Genomic DNA, 15,110 nt, shown 5'->3' with positions numbered 1-15,110 from the left:
TGTATAGCCTATTTGTTTATTTTTATGTCCAAAGTACATTACTTTGCATTTATCGACATTAAACCTCATCTGCCATTGTATTGCCCATTCCCCTATTTTATCCAGGTCCTCCTGTAATGTTATATTGTCACGATCCGTTTCTAGTACCCTCCCTATTTTTGTATCGTCTGCAAACACGGAAACATGGCTATTTATTCCCTCCCCGATGTCATTAATGAATAGGTTGAACAGTATCGGACCCAGCACAGATCCTTGAGGCACACCGCTCATTACACTAGCCGAAAAGGTGCCATGTACAGATACTCTCTGGACACGTTACCATAGCCAGTTCTCTATCCACGTACACACCACCTCATCTATGCCCATAGCCCTCAGCTTGTGAAGTAAGCGCTTGTGTGGTACCGTATCAAATGCCTTTGCGAAATCCAGATATACCACATCTACCGGGCAGATAGATGTGGTATATCAGGCAGGAATGGTCTTTCCTGAACCCATGCTGATTGTCATTAACTATGCCCTTATCCTTAACAAATTTTACCAAATAGTCCTTAATTATACCTTCTAACAGTTTACAAACTACCGATGTTAGACTGACCGGCCTATAGTTCCCTGGTTGGCATCTAGCCCCCTTTTTGAATATTGGAACTACCGTAGCCCTCCGCCAATCACATGGTACCCTACCAGTCACTAAGGATTCCTTAAAAATTAGGAATAATGGTCTTGTTATAACCTGGCTTAATTCCTTAAGTACCTTGGGGTGAAGGTTATCTGGTCCAACTGCTTTATTTGCATTGAGCATTTTAAGTCTATGTTCTATTCCGCTTTCCGTCAACCATTGTGGTATATTATCGGTTGAACTATGTGTTTTATCACGTACGTCGAACCCGTTTCCCTCCTGAGTGTATACTGAGGAGAAAAAATTTTCAGCGCCTCGGCCCTCTCCTTGTCACTTGTGAGTAACTTCCCGTTTTCGTCCTTTATTGGGCCTATCTGCTCCTTTCTCACCTTTTTACTGTTAATATATTGGTAGACTTTTTTGTTGTTTTTTTTACTATCTGCGGCGATATGCTTTTCGCATTCTATTTTAGCTTCCTGGATTACTAGTGTGCATTTTTTGATTACATTCCTTGTATTTAAGGAACGCCAATGCCGTCCCTTCCATCTTATATTTAATAAATGCCATTCTCTTTGCCTTAACATGTAGTTTTACAGTTTTATTTAGCCATATCGGTTTAGTCTTTGATCTTTTGTTTTTGTTACCCAATGGTATACACTTTGAAATGGCAATATGTAATGTGTTCCTGAAGCAGTCCCACATTTGGTCTGAGTTTAGGTTGTGAAATGAGTTATCCCATTTTATTTCCCCCACTAGTTTGCGCAACTTATCGAAGTTTGCCCTTCTGAAATTAAGGGTTCTTGTCCGTCCCGCCCTCTTTCCTTTCCTGTATTTAATATTGAAAGTAATCACATTGTGATCACTACTACCCAGTGTCTCCCCAATTACAATATCCTCGATTAATTCCCCATTATTAGTAATTATTAAATCTTGGATGGCATTCAGTTCCTCCTCTTAACCAGCCCGTTCCTCCCCTGCCCTGCCTCGTTCCTCCTCTGCCCTGTCCCATTCCTCTTCTGCCCCGCCCCCCATGCCTCTGCTGCTGCTCAGTTCCTCCTCTGTATCTAGAGGCTGGAGGCCATACCCAGCCTGCTATTGGATATTTTAAAATGCAATAGCCAATAGCAGGCTGGCTATTGCACCCGCCTACTGCCTGCTGTCAATCAGCAGAGGAGGGCCTGATGGAGAACTTTCTCCTTCAGTTCCCTCTGCTGCTGATTAACAGCAGGCAGTGGGCGGGTGCCATAGCCAGCCTGCTATTGGCTATTGCAATTTAAACCAATAACCAACAACAGGCTGGCTATTGCTCCAAGCCACAGCAGCTGAATTCAGTGAAGTAGAAAGGTGACACTAGGGGTCTAAAAGACCCCTAATGTCACCTTAAAGAGAATCTGTCTTCTCAAATGTGCTATCACATAGGGGGCTTGTGAGCCCCCCATGTGATAGCAATGAAGTTAAAAAAAAGCCAGGCATCATTTTCATCTATCCAGCGTCACCTCCGAGCATAAGCCGGAGCCTCTTCTGCACCATGTGACAGGTCACCCCGGCAACCAAAGGGAGGAGCACAGAGTCCCACCCTCTCTGCCATCTTATCAGAGCCCTAAGCTGAATAGTGAGTTTCTGGCAATGTCCCAGGGGAACTGCTGTGGGGAAAAAATAATATCGGAGGAGCTTATTTTTTTTTTCAAATTTAATTTGCATTTACTGCCTCTAGAAAAACGGGGATGCTAGTTTCCCGGGGACAGACCTCTTAAAATGCGGACTGTCCCTGGGAAACAGGGACTATGACAACCTTAGTGTATAAAGTTAAAAATAGATCCCATAATATATAGAAGTACATAAAACAAAGCAGAAATCCTGCACTCAACCTTCTGGATTAGCAAAGAGGGTCATAAATAAAAGGAAAACTGAATGTTTATTTTTTTCTTTAGCAGATGTATATTTTTTATTCACTGATGTTTATATACTTTAGCAATTTTTCACATAACTGAAGTAAACATTTACTATAGGCGTTATCCATGACACCCAGTTCTTCAAGTATGCTGGACTTTCCCATGAAAGCAGAAAGGGAGGGGGTTGTTTTTCTCTGAGCCTCACTGTGCACTGAGATTGCATGCAACCACACCAAAACCAGGAAAGAACAGAACAGAATAGAATGCAAATATGACAGGAGCCAAGGGCTATGTATTTTGAATACTGGAAATGCCAGAAGGGCCAGCAGAGCCTTTGCACAAACCATGTACTTTATTTCTAAGGCAGGTAATGAGTGTTTCCAAACATCAGAAGCAGTCATTATAATTATGCCTGGTCCCGCTCTTCGTGCTGTGGTTCTATCTATTGGCCCCTATGTGACTACAGGACTGTTGGATGGAACCACAGCATACAATTGAGGAACAGGAATACGACACACCTGGATGTGTGTTGGAATGCATATGCTTGTTTCAGCCACCAGAGCTCTGCAAAAGCATGAAGATCAGCAATTTGAGTGGCAGGATTAGTAAGTTTTCTTCACAGGGTGGACTTTTAAAAAATGTTCTTATATAGTGAGTGTATCTCTAGGAAAAACCTTTGGGATAGATAGTTAATCCAAATGCACGCCAAATGTTAGCGGAATCACATTAACTTTTATTAAGCAGTACACATGGCAGATAAGTTGTTTTCAAACTGCAGGCAAAGCAGGTCAAACACTGATTTCCATTCAAACAAAGCTGCATAGCTTTTAACTATAACGCCCATCAACATGAACCCCTAGTTATCAAGATTGGAAGTTTTCATCTCACCTTCTGTTTCGGTGACAATGGTCACCAGTGAGGGTGAATCCTGGTGTGAGTACAGTAATAAAAACCCGATAGAGATTCTCTCTCTTTCCTACTCTACAGAACAAAACCCATTGTGGCTAAAGATACACAATAAGGACTGGAAGATGCGTCGCTGCCTGTACTTTTTTATGCAACATTTCCTTATCTGTGGACAACTCTTTATATGTATGCACAATCTATCATATATTGTAGCAAATTCATACCTTAAGAATCCCGGGCAACTCATTCTCCATCAGGTTCTTCAACTCCGTTTTGGTTAAAGTTTCTTTTTTGCCTTCTGTACCGGCATATTTGTCGAAGACATCCATGATCAGAACCATCACGGTCTCCAATTCTGTCATTCTTGCAGTCACCTGGGCAGCTGATGATTCTGGTAAGAGGTTATAGGCAGAGTGTAGTGTCTGAGCTTTGCTGCAGCTTATATAGGGAATCTTTATCTTAAGTAAATACACTGCATCAATAGCCATGACTGGGTGTAACATCCTTACTATTAACAAAAGTAAATAGGCAATTCAAATTCTTTGGGTGGATAGGTGATAATAGCACCACACATGAATTCACATTGTACCAAACAAAGAAATAAAAATGGGGCTTTTTAGGTGCTACTTAAAGATCACATGTTCCTTCAATTAAAGGTACATTGAACTCAGGATTGAAATATTAAAAATGCATTTAACCCTAATTAACAGAACTATACCTTTTTTGTGCATCACTCAGCTGTAGATCCTCAGATCATCTCTGAGTTGGTGTTCACACTGTCCTTCCTTCTGGAGGGTTGCCCATAGTCCCTGTGTGTTTTTTTTAAAGTAGCCACCACTCCAAACTCCCGTGATGGACTACAATATCAAAGCAAACCAGTAAACTAAATGTGAGACTGTCTTCACCGTCTTTCTTGAATCTTTCACAGGAGTGTGCTTGGAGCGGTGGCTACTTTAGAACATACAGGAATCATGGGGACAAAAGTAGCCACCCTCCAGAAGGATGGACAGTGTCAGCACCAATTCAGAGATAATTTGAAGCTCTACAGCTGAATAATGCATAGAGTAAGAGATAACCAGACAAGTTGAGGTAGGGAGTATCAGAGGATGGAAGATACACTAGAAAAAGTCCATGGGAGGAGTTGGCAAGGGAGCTAGAGAGCCGGAGGTCTTGAGAGGGGTGGAGAGGACGCTTAGAGTAAAATTTGAGGCAAAATTGAAATTATACCCAGGGGCAGAGTTATGGATGGCTCTGTAAGTGGTTGTTAATATTTTGTATTGTTTTCTTTGGGTGATTGGAAGCCAGCAGCATTCATGATAGACTGAAGGGGGTATAGCCTTTGAAGAGATAGGCCAATGAGGAGGAAGTTGCAATAGTCAAGATGAGAGATAATAAGCGAGTGGTTTAATAGCTTTGTGGTTTCATTGGTTAGGAAGGGGCATATTTTGGAGATGTTACAAAGGTGAAAGTGGCAGGATTTGGATAGTGATAGGATGTGGGTCTGAAAGGTGAGGTTAGTGTCCAGGATATCATGGCACCTTGGCATAGGGACAAAATATATTTTAGGAGGCCTTTATACAGGAGGAAGTCTTGCAGGGACCTAAAATTACACCACACTTGCTGAAGAACACGGCTATATCTTTTAAGTTGTCTGGTATTTTCTGTTTGCCAAGGTTGTAGTGGACACTGCCTAAGTCTGTGTGTAGTGAGAGGAGCCAGTGCGTCTAGGGAGGATGAGCACGAGCTGTTGTAGAGAGATGTGACCAGGTTAGGGCTGGATATGGGTGAATTTACGTCATAGAGATAGTCAGTCAGTAGAGAAGAGAAGGATTAGGTGACAAAGGTTACTCTAGGTAACAGTTTGCTGGTTGGGGAATGTGTTTTTGGGGATGGGGTGAGCTTGAAACTGACAAGGTTGTGGTCAGACAGAGGAAAAAGGGTGTTTGAAAGGTTGCAAGAAATGCAGAGAGGAGAGAACTCAAGGTCTAGTAGATTGCCATCAGAATGAGTAAGAGTGTGTATCTATTGTGTAAAGTCAAAAGAAGAGATTAGGTTGAATGGGGTGTTATCATGAATAGCAATGTTACAGTCACCAAGAAAAATAGTGGGTTATTCAGAGGAGAGAAAGTAAGGTAGCCGGGCAGAGAAGTCATCAAAAAACTGAGATACCAGTCCAGGAGGCCAATAAATCACAGCAATCCCCAAGGAAACCGGAAAAAATAGGAGAATATTGTGGGCTTCAAAAGAGGAGAGAGATAAAGAGAGGGAGGTGAAGGCAGAACTTGAAAAATGTATTGTGGGGATAGAATGATTTAAACTCTACCTCCTTTTCATCCACTGGGCCTGTTTGGGTGAGTCCAGTGGAGGCCACCATGGGAGAGGGCAGCAGGGGAGGCAGATCCCTGAAGCCAGGTTTCAGTAACAGCAAGCATGTTAAAGATGTTGGAGATAAGATCATGGACAGCAGTGGGAGAAATCTCCAGATGTCAGAAGAAACAGGAATGTGAGGGAAGGGAGATGTGGGAGCGTGTGCACACATGCCCCAATATCCTGGAGGTAACCCTAGCATGTGGGTTAGTAGGAGGTGATGATTGCAGCAAAAGAAATTTTTTTTAACTAATATCTATATATATATATATATATACTGTTTGGTGGAGTAGAGGGGTTAAAGAAAGAATGTTTAAGAAGAGAAGACATGATTGTGAGCAGCAATGGGGAGAAGGCATATTAGGGGATGAAGAGTAGTAATCAGGGTTGTTGAGACACATGGTTTATTAAAAAAAAAGTCTGATACCTATGTACAGTATTGTAAATTACAAATCTTTATTTATAAAATGTGACAGACTTAAATAGTTATTTCTTGGCGCATTTCTGGGCGCATTTCTGAAATTTCTCATGTGCCAGGCAGGTGAATGAAGCAACAAAGATGATAAATTCTTTAAAGTCAACTTCTGAATCGCCATTTTCATCCAGATCCTTTATAAGTTTGTCACAATCATCCTTTCCTTTCCCACCCTAAAACAAAAATAAAATTTAGTAAATGAGTGGATTATATAGATGATTAACATCATGTAAACATGTTTCAATGTTATCTTTTGGCCTAGACATATTCTTGTTTTAATTATTCTTGTAGATGACACATTTATGTGCTTACTAGACACATAGGGGTCTATTTACATTTTTTTCACACAAGGGTCATACAATTTACACCCAGGATTCACATATTTTCCAATTGAATCTAGTTAGAAAATGCATGAATCTTGCGTGAATACAATTAACAACAGATCCCATAATGTGTAGACATGCATACAACAAAGCAGTTGCACACAACCTTGCAGGTTAGCACAGAGGATCACAAATAAGGAAAACTGAATGTTTTTTTTTCTTTAGCAAATGTATGTATATTTTTTATTCACTGATGTTGATATACTTTTGCAATTTATCACATAACTTAAGTAAACTTTTATTATAGACTTTATCCATGACACCCAGTTCTCTGAGCATGCTGGGCTTTCTAATAAGATAGCATAGCACTGCCTGCAGCTTTTGGCAGCCCTTGCAGGAGGACATTCTCATGAAAGCAGAAAGGAAGAGGGTTATTTTTTTACTCTGAGCCTTCAAAGTGCACTGAGATTGCATGCAACTCACCATCTACTGGATCTATATTTACTTGATCAGAAAGAAATGAAATATGTAGTATATAATCAGTTTATAATAAAGAATATAAAATCATTATAATGTTAAGTATAAGTTCAGGTTTCATTTCTTTACATTTGAAAATCTTTTTAGACTAGTTACACACCAAAACTAGGACAAAACAGAATAGAATAAAAAGATGCATATATGCCAGGAGACCAGGATTATATATCTCAAATGCTGGAAATGCCAGGAAGATCAGCAGAGCCTTTGTACAAGACATGTACTTTATCTCTAGGGCAGATAAGGGGCAGAGGGCAGAGCGTTTCCAAACATCAGGAGCATTCATGATGATTGTGCCTGGTCCACCTATGCTTGCTGTGGTTCTTTTCATTGGCCACTATGTGACTACAGTACCGTTGGATGGAATCACAGCTTTCAGAGTTCTGCAAAAGCATGAAGATCAGCAATTTGAGTGGCAGGACTGGTAAGTATTAACTGATATCTTCACAGGGTGAACATTTTGAAAATGTTCTTATGTAAAGGGTGTATCTCTAGACTAAACTTTTTTCTTTTTTTATGGCTAGGATAGGGATTTCAAAAGCCAGAACCTCTGTCAGGTTTTTTTTTTTTTTTGCTGTCTGCGCCTGTTGGTTCATGAAATGCAGTTCAACAGAATCCCATTAACTAGGTATGCACTGATATCGGTGCCAATACTGGGCATTTTCACAAGTACTCACAAAAAAAAGCCCAGATGCTAAACGCTGATACCGGCACTTTAAAATTTTAAACTAAAGCTGCTGCCTGAGGTCCCACGCTTGCTGGGGACCTCGGCAGTCTGCCTGTTACAAAGGCACCTGTTTACAACGCTGGTCCGCACATCTCTTCCTCCTTACTGGTGAACGACAGGGAGCTGCTTACAGTGCTTCTGCCGCCCGCAAAACCATCTGGACCCCTGGTGAGACCCCGCACATCCCACGCGAGACCCTGGAGACACCAGGCCACCACCCTGGAGCAACACAGAGTCTGTAACTTTATATTATTCTGCATTGCTGTATTTGTTGTTGGGATATGTAGTTCTCTATAGCTGGTTGTATTCAGCATTGCTGTATAATGTTTTGCTGAGAATTCTAGTCCCTCTACAGCTTGGAGTCAGTCGCAGAACTACCAGGAGCACAGCGGTTGCAGCTGCGACCCGGCCCTGGTGCTCCACCACTGTCCTAAAATGAATAGCCTGTATTGTTTTAGAAAAACATGACACACACACAAAAAAGTAATGATAATTGGTATTGTCAGAAGTATCAGTACTCAAACTTGAAAAAAAATGGTATCGGTGTATTCCTACCAATAAGCTTAATAAAGTAGTACACATGGCAGGTCAGAGGCAGCACTTGACCTGTTCTGAGTTGCATTTCTGTAGAAGCAGCATGTCCTTTTAAGGTGTATTTGAAATGCAGGCAAAGCAGGCCAAACACTACTTTTTCATATCCAACACTGCGTTTTTCATTCAAACAGAGCATGCGTTCAAATGGTAAACACAGCATTTACCTAGAATGCCTATCAACATGAACCCCTAGTTTTCACCAGAACAGGTGCCCCTATTGGAAGATTATGTCACCTTCTGTTCTGGTGACAATGGTCACTGGAGAGGGCGAATGGTGGAAACAGCAATAAAAACCTGATAGAGGTTCTCTCTCTTCCCTACTCTATACAACAAAAACAACATGGCTAGAGGTACACTTTAAGTATTGCAAGATGTATCACCACAACTCCTAGTGCATACATATAACTCATCATACACTGTAGCACATACATACCTGAAGGAGGCCAGGCAGCTCGCACTCCAGCAGTTTCTTCAACTCCGCTTTGGTTAAAGACTCTTTTTTGCCATCTGTATCGGCATATTTGTCAAAGACATTAATGAGCAGAAGCACTGCGTTCTCCAATTGAGTCATCCTTGCAAACAGTCACCTGGGCAGCTGATGAGTCTGGTCAGAGGTTATAGGCAGGATAAAGGTTCTGTGCTTTGCTGCAGCTTATATAGGGAATCTTTATCTCAAAGTAAACACAGTGCAGCTAAAAGCCATGGCTGGGTGTAACACTCTTACAAATAACTAAAATAAATAGACTTTTTTTTAATACCAATTCTTATCTGTGTTTGGGGAATGCTGACTCAGAGCATTAGTGTTAGCCATAGTTGACTTAGTTCAGGTTGAGTTTTAATAAGAAATATCAGACACACCTTCCTACAGAGTACAGTTTTTGTTTGCTAAATCAGAATCTAGTTGTAGTCAATGCTGGATTGTATTATTGTAGTTTGTATATAAGTGAAAGTCAACATATAAGCACCAAGCCTCAAACATGGCATGCCAATTCTCTATGTTTGCTTGTATGGGGTTGATTAACTAAAGGCATATATAGGCTGTTCACATTGCAAGGGATTTTATCCCTAGGTTTAGTTAAAGTGGTGACAGTTTACTTTGGAAAGAATACCCAATCACGTGCAAGGAAAGTATGCTTACACATGATTGGATGTTGGAAGTCAGCAGAGCTTCACCTCATTTAATAAGCTACGTGAAAATTCCCTTTACAAAGCAAATATTCTATGTACCTTTCGTAAACCAAAACCTATGTCTCAAATACTGAGGAGTGCATGAAAATAACTTTTATTATAACCTGATGGACATTTTTCCATGTTATTCAAAAGCTTCTCACTCTTCAACCAATAACTAAAGCTAACCATACAGGCTGCTCGTCCTGACACAGGGTTTTTGCAGGGTTTTGACACATGATATTTTGCAGGCTTAAAGAAGAAATCCAGAATTTTCAAATGTTAACCCATGCAGTGCAGGGGTAGCCCTACTGCAAGACTGCAAGGGTTTACTTTTGAAAGTTCTGGATTTCCTCTTTAAAACTCTTTTTCAAATGTCTTGTGGCTGGGCACTTAAACACAGGGTCCTCTTTCTCTCTGCTTCTTCTCAGATTCTAGGCAGTCAGCTATGAAATCAGAGAGTGTTGCTGACATCATCACAGCATCAATGTACTGTGAATGCAGGGAACCATGTTGACTCCCTGCACTCACAGGAAGAGGACCATTGCTGGACCTGCTGATTTTTAACGTTCTGTCAACATTCAACCTTTTCACACAGCAGCAGGCTCTCACAACAGAGAGAGCTAGAGAGAGGCTGGGAGCATCAGACAGCTCACATATACAGTAAAGGCCTCTGCACATCGGAGACTGAAAAGGCCATCTGGCTACCTGGTAAGATGTGGACCTAAGCATGGAGGCTTTATCTCACCAAACGATCTACAGAACAAAGCTTAAGCATCTGAGAAAAGAAGAAGTTTGTTTTCTCCATATCAGCCATAAACCTTGGACCTCCTCGTGAAGTGTACTGTTAGTGAGATACCTAGGTGACACATACACACTGTCCACTATTCTGCCAGCCACTGCCTTACAATATACAAATGTTACCCCTTAACTCGAAGCACATAAACAAAGACTGTTATGGCAGGATCACCACATATATTTTTTTTTTAATGTAATCTTTATTTCAAACTTTTTTCACAAGAGTATCAAAAATCAACATAGACAAGATAACACTTGCAGAAAAGCACAATCAAAAACGTGTCAGTATAAAGTTTTGTGAGGAGGTGGTACAACCTTTTGGTCGACCAATCGTGAACTTTGAACCCACGTATCCAGAGGCGTAACTAGAACCTTCAGGGCCCTTGTGCAAGAAACCATGAAGGCGTCCCCCACACCCAACCCCCCACCGCTATGGCACCGCATGGTTAACAAGAAGGCTGCTGAGGTCCCTAGCAAGCACGGGACCTCAGGTAGCCGCTTGTTTCAAATTTTAGTGCCAGTGTTCTGTCACGAACGCCAACCCAGTATCTGCGCTTACGTACAGACGGGATTACCGAGAAAACCGGCATTTATTTACAAAGTATTCGTTTGTAATGGTTAATTGTGACCGTTAATAATATGCCGTCCATGGCAGTATATAACGGAAGGAATAATATTAACGATCACAATTAACGATTTAAACGATATACTTTGTAATAAATCCCTGTTTCCTCGATAATACTGGTCTGTGCGCAAGTGCAGATGCTGAGGTCGGCAAATTCGACTACGTCGGCGTTCTCGACAGAACACCGGTATCTGCGTTTAGTATCGGGGCATTTTCACGAGTACAAGTAATGCCCAGTATTGGCAGTGGTGTATCCCTACTTAAAAATATAATGCATTGCTGGGACTTGTAGTCCTACTTAGTTGGAGCTATTCTTCGTTGCTGTATAATCATCATACAGCAATGCCGAATACCACCAGCTATGCAAGACTACAAGTCCCAACAATACTTTATAATAAAAGTCAGCTATGCAGAATACCACCAGCACCCCCCCCCCACTACCCCCCCTTCCCGCTCCAGACTTACCTTCCCTCTCCTGCAGTGCCCTCTTCAGTGTCTCTGTGGCCAGGGGGCGGGGCTAAGAGGAGAGGGTCCTTACACAGCAGAATGTGCTGCCCGTCAGTGCCTGCAGCACATTCTGCGGGACAAGTGACAGCTTCTCCAGCCCTGCCGCTCAGCCACCCGTACATGCTGCAGGTGGCAGGGAAGGAGTGGCACGATCTCCGGGGGGCCCTCTTCTCCCTCGCTGGGCCCCCCCACAACAGGCAGATCGCGAGGGCCCGGTCGCAATTGCGACCGCTGCGACCCTGGTAGTTCCGCCAGTGTACGTATCGCAAGCGGGAATAAAGCTTGACACAGATTGCAGGGCGGAAGAAGGAGACAGGAGCGGGAGGGAGAAGGAGACAGGTGAAAAGACATAGAGGAGAAAAGGGAAGAAGAGGGCGATATAGATGAATAGAAGGGGAGGGAAGGGAGAGAGCAAGAACATTGAGCGGTGAGAAAGTCAACACTCGGGGCTGTCTATTACACTGAAGATGGCCCTCTCAATAAGGAGGGGATAGTCCTGCAAACACTCATTACTTAAACCCCCCCCCCCCCCCCAAAAACCAATAAAAAAAAGAAAGGGGCTGGGGTCCCCCCCCCAGAAAAAACAATAAAAACAGTGAATGTGGTTGGTGTGTTCAAAGTGATGTGTGTGTGCCTGCCACTCCACCACAGCTCAGTAGTCACCAGACCAAGTATCCTGCTACTCTTAAGCAGAGGTGGGATCCAAGGTATGATGAAGCCATATAGAGTAAAATTTGGCGTACCTGTCATTGCAGGTGGCCATCCACTCCTTGAAGGCCATGATGTCCGAGACCATTCTGCTCCACTCCTCCACCATGGGGACGGACGTCTTCTTCCAGTGTCAAGGGGTCAGACGTTTTGCCGCATTCAGAAGGTGAGGGAGAGAGCTCGACTTAAAGTTAGACATGTGGCGGGGCACCGAATGTAGAAGGAGGGGAGCCGGGAGAAGAGGCATGTCTATGTGTAGGATGCTTTATGCAGGCTTGGATCTCCCGTCAATACGGCTGGATCTTAGGACATTCTCACCAAATATGTACGTGTGTACCCACCATTCCACAGTCGCCCCAGCAAAGGGGCGACACTGAGGGGTAGATATGATGTAAGTTGTGAGGAACGCGGTACCACCGGGTGAGCAGCCTATAGTTAGTTTCTTGTACTTTGGAGTTGATAGAGGAGGAATGAGCAAATTTAAAGATATTGGGCAACTCTGTCTCTGTGAACCTCACCCCCAGGTCCCTCTCCCAATCTGCAAGGAAATAAAGGGATTCAGGAGAATCCGTGTGCTAAAGGAGTTTATACATCAAGGAGAGGGGTCTGGAGGGCGGCCCAACCACATATTATTTTTAAAGAAATTCGCAGATTTAAAAAGATTGAGCACAAATCTTGAAAGAACATTGGCATGTTACAAGATTATATGACATTTTAGTAAATAGGTTTAGATCCACTTTTATAATCATGAAGTGGAATAGCATAGCATCACTGGGCACATTGCACAGTCATACCTAGTGCTTGTAACATGGCTGTTCAAAGGGGTCATAGGGTCTTACTTTTGGCCTTAACTGCATGAGAAGTTATGATGATGTATAACATCTTTATGCAAGCCTTATAAATGTGTGTTTTAACAGTTATGGGTGGTTACAGATGGACACCAAGCATGACTGATGGCGAGTGGTTTTCTCGTCCCTACTGCCAGGGACGCAGCTAGGGGAGGGCTGGGGGAGGCATGTGCTCCGGGTGCCGCTTTAGGAGGGGTGTCATTGACTGGGTGGATGGAGAACTTCTAAGCCTTTGCCCCTGGTGACAGAATGTCTAATGTCTCCACTGCCACCACTAGACCACCAGGTTAGAGATAGGGATCGTGATCAGAACAATTACTCCAGTACTGACTATAATACAATCTTCCAGAATTTCAGTTCAAATTTTGAAAGTCAGATCAAATATTTACTGAAGGACTGCTGCTGAAAAATAGCACAGCTAAGACATAAATAATCAAGAGCTACTCATCCATGACATAATTAATCCTCTTTATACACACTGCTAGTATATCTTACATTTTCTCACAGATGTGGAACCAACATTTATTAACCTCTCCATGAACTTTCATCCATTAAATACCTATATATTTGCAGTACATATACACTCACGGGTCAACTCACAAAGCTTGTTTTCTTCATTTCGACCGTTATTTCATTGAAATCGCTTGTTATATAGTTGCTGTGTAAAGGTAGTCAATTCACAAAACTCAAGAACGCTTCTTATTTTTTAAGAAGTGGTAAATGAACATGCCAGATGTTATTTCAACTATTCAGATGTTATTTTAACCACTTGCTGACCGCGGTGTTTACACCCCCTTCCTGCCCAGGCCATTTTTCAGTATTCAGCGCTGAGGTACTTTGACATTTATTCTGTCATGCAGCGCTGTACTTAAATGATTTTTATACCATTTTGTGGGGACAGATAGAGCTTTCTTTTGGTGGTATTTGGTGGGGGGTTTATTTTTTACTATATAACAAAAAAACTACTGAAAATTTTGAAAAAAACAAAACCTGTTTTAACTATGTTATGTTATGAAACATTTATTATTACCCAATTTTTTGGTATAATAAAAGATGGGGTCACGTCGGGTATGTAGACACTAAACACATCAAGCCTTAAAATTGTGCGCGCCCGAAAAATCGCAAAAACATCTACCAAACCCAAAATTGGCCATAGGCGACACTTTAAAAGCTTTTACTGTTCATCAATTTAGTGTAGTCAGTGATTTATGGCCCCAGAATGATTGCTCTCGCTCCGACGTTCGCAGTGATATGCAACATGTGTGGTGTAATGGGCGCAATCGTCATTTTCGCATGTAGGCGCACCTGACTCATGTTTGCCTGTGGATGTGGGGGCGGAGGACCTTAAAAAATATTTTTTTTAATTATTTTTATGTAATTTAAATTTTATTTTTTTTGTAACTAATTTCTTTTAAACTATTTTTTTTCACTTAACTTTATTGCTATGACATAGGGGGCTAACAAGCTCTCTAAGACCCCTAATGTCACCTAGGTACCCCCAGAGAAGCTGATAAAGCAGAAATCTGCTTCACTTGCTTCTCTCCGGCTTTTGTTGCCGGGATTGACAACTGAATGCGGAAGTGATGTAATATACATCACTTCCTGCATTCAGGGACTGGAGAGGAGGTTGGAGGGAGATTGTATATGGATATCCCTCTGATCTCCAGTGACAGTGCCGCCGTGCCGGTCCTGGCTTGCACTGGAGCTTGGGAACGGCGGCGGCGGAGGGGGGGCCACACACGCCGGAACGCTTGTATGTAAACAGCCATTGCTGGCTGTTTACACTTCAAACAGATTTCCTGCCCCTGTGCGCCGCCTAGCGGCAGGCACGGGTGGGTCAGGAAAGGACGTTTAAAAACGCCCACCTGCAAGAAGCTGCCATCCGGCCGGATGGCAGGTGGTTAACAACTGGAGTGATAAAATATGCTTGAAATGCAATTCACAAAAGGTAAAGGTCCTTTTATCACTCCTTATTGAGGTGTAGATTTATCACCTCTGTCAGGGTGGCGTTATGACAGATTTC

General features: G+C 42.4%; 3 protein-coding genes across 3 annotated transcripts in view; all 3 read right to left on the bottom strand.

Moving 5' to 3' along the window:
* Positions 1-3,776, bottom strand: part of LOC108791043 (protein S100-P-like) — a 9,678-nt gene extending 5,902 nt beyond the window's left edge. The window contains exon 1 of the mRNA XM_018561413.1: positions 3,639-3,776. Within this exon, the coding sequence (XP_018416915.1) occupies positions 3,639-3,776 (138 nt within the window). The remainder of the gene's footprint in view (positions 1-3,638) is intronic.
* LOC108791044 (protein S100-P-like) overlaps positions 1-9,054 on the bottom strand; it is a 22,485-nt gene extending 13,431 nt beyond the window's left edge. Inside the window, exon 1 of the mRNA XM_018561414.1 lies at positions 9,017-9,054. The gene's annotated coding sequence lies outside the window, so the exon portion shown is untranslated. The remainder of the gene's footprint in view (positions 1-9,016) is intronic.
* On the bottom strand, positions 6,268-9,088 carry LOC108791042 (protein S100-P-like). Its single transcript, XM_018561412.1, has 2 exons — positions 8,868-9,088; positions 6,268-6,429 (listed from the first exon to the last, which is right to left on the bottom strand). Exons 1-2 carry the CDS (start codon positions 9,003-9,005, stop codon positions 6,268-6,270), a joined length of 300 nt encoding a protein of 99 aa, XP_018416914.1. The 5' UTR covers positions 9,006-9,088.
* Positions 9,089-15,110: the final 6,022 nt, after the last annotated feature.

Source organism: Nanorana parkeri, unplaced genomic scaffold, assembly GCF_000935625.1.
Source record: "Nanorana parkeri isolate BGI_ZX_2015 unplaced genomic scaffold, ASM93562v1 scaffold523, whole genome shotgun sequence".
NCBI classification, from domain to species: domain Eukaryota; kingdom Metazoa; phylum Chordata; class Amphibia; order Anura; family Dicroglossidae; genus Nanorana; species Nanorana parkeri.
The sequence above is the reverse complement of the archived record's forward strand: the minus strand, read 5'-3'. Positions and strand labels throughout refer to the sequence as shown.

What these genes read in the sequence shown, in the direction of transcription:
- LOC108791042 (XM_018561412.1), bottom strand. Translation starts at nt 9,005, where the DNA reads ATGACTCAATTGGAGAACGCAGTGCTTCTGCTCATTAATGTCTTTGAC. An exon ending in AGCTGCCTGGCCTCCTTCAG is followed by an intron (nt 6,430 to 8,867) that starts GTATGTATGTGC and finishes TTTTTGTTTTAG; the next exon opens with GGTGGGAAAGGAAAGGATGA.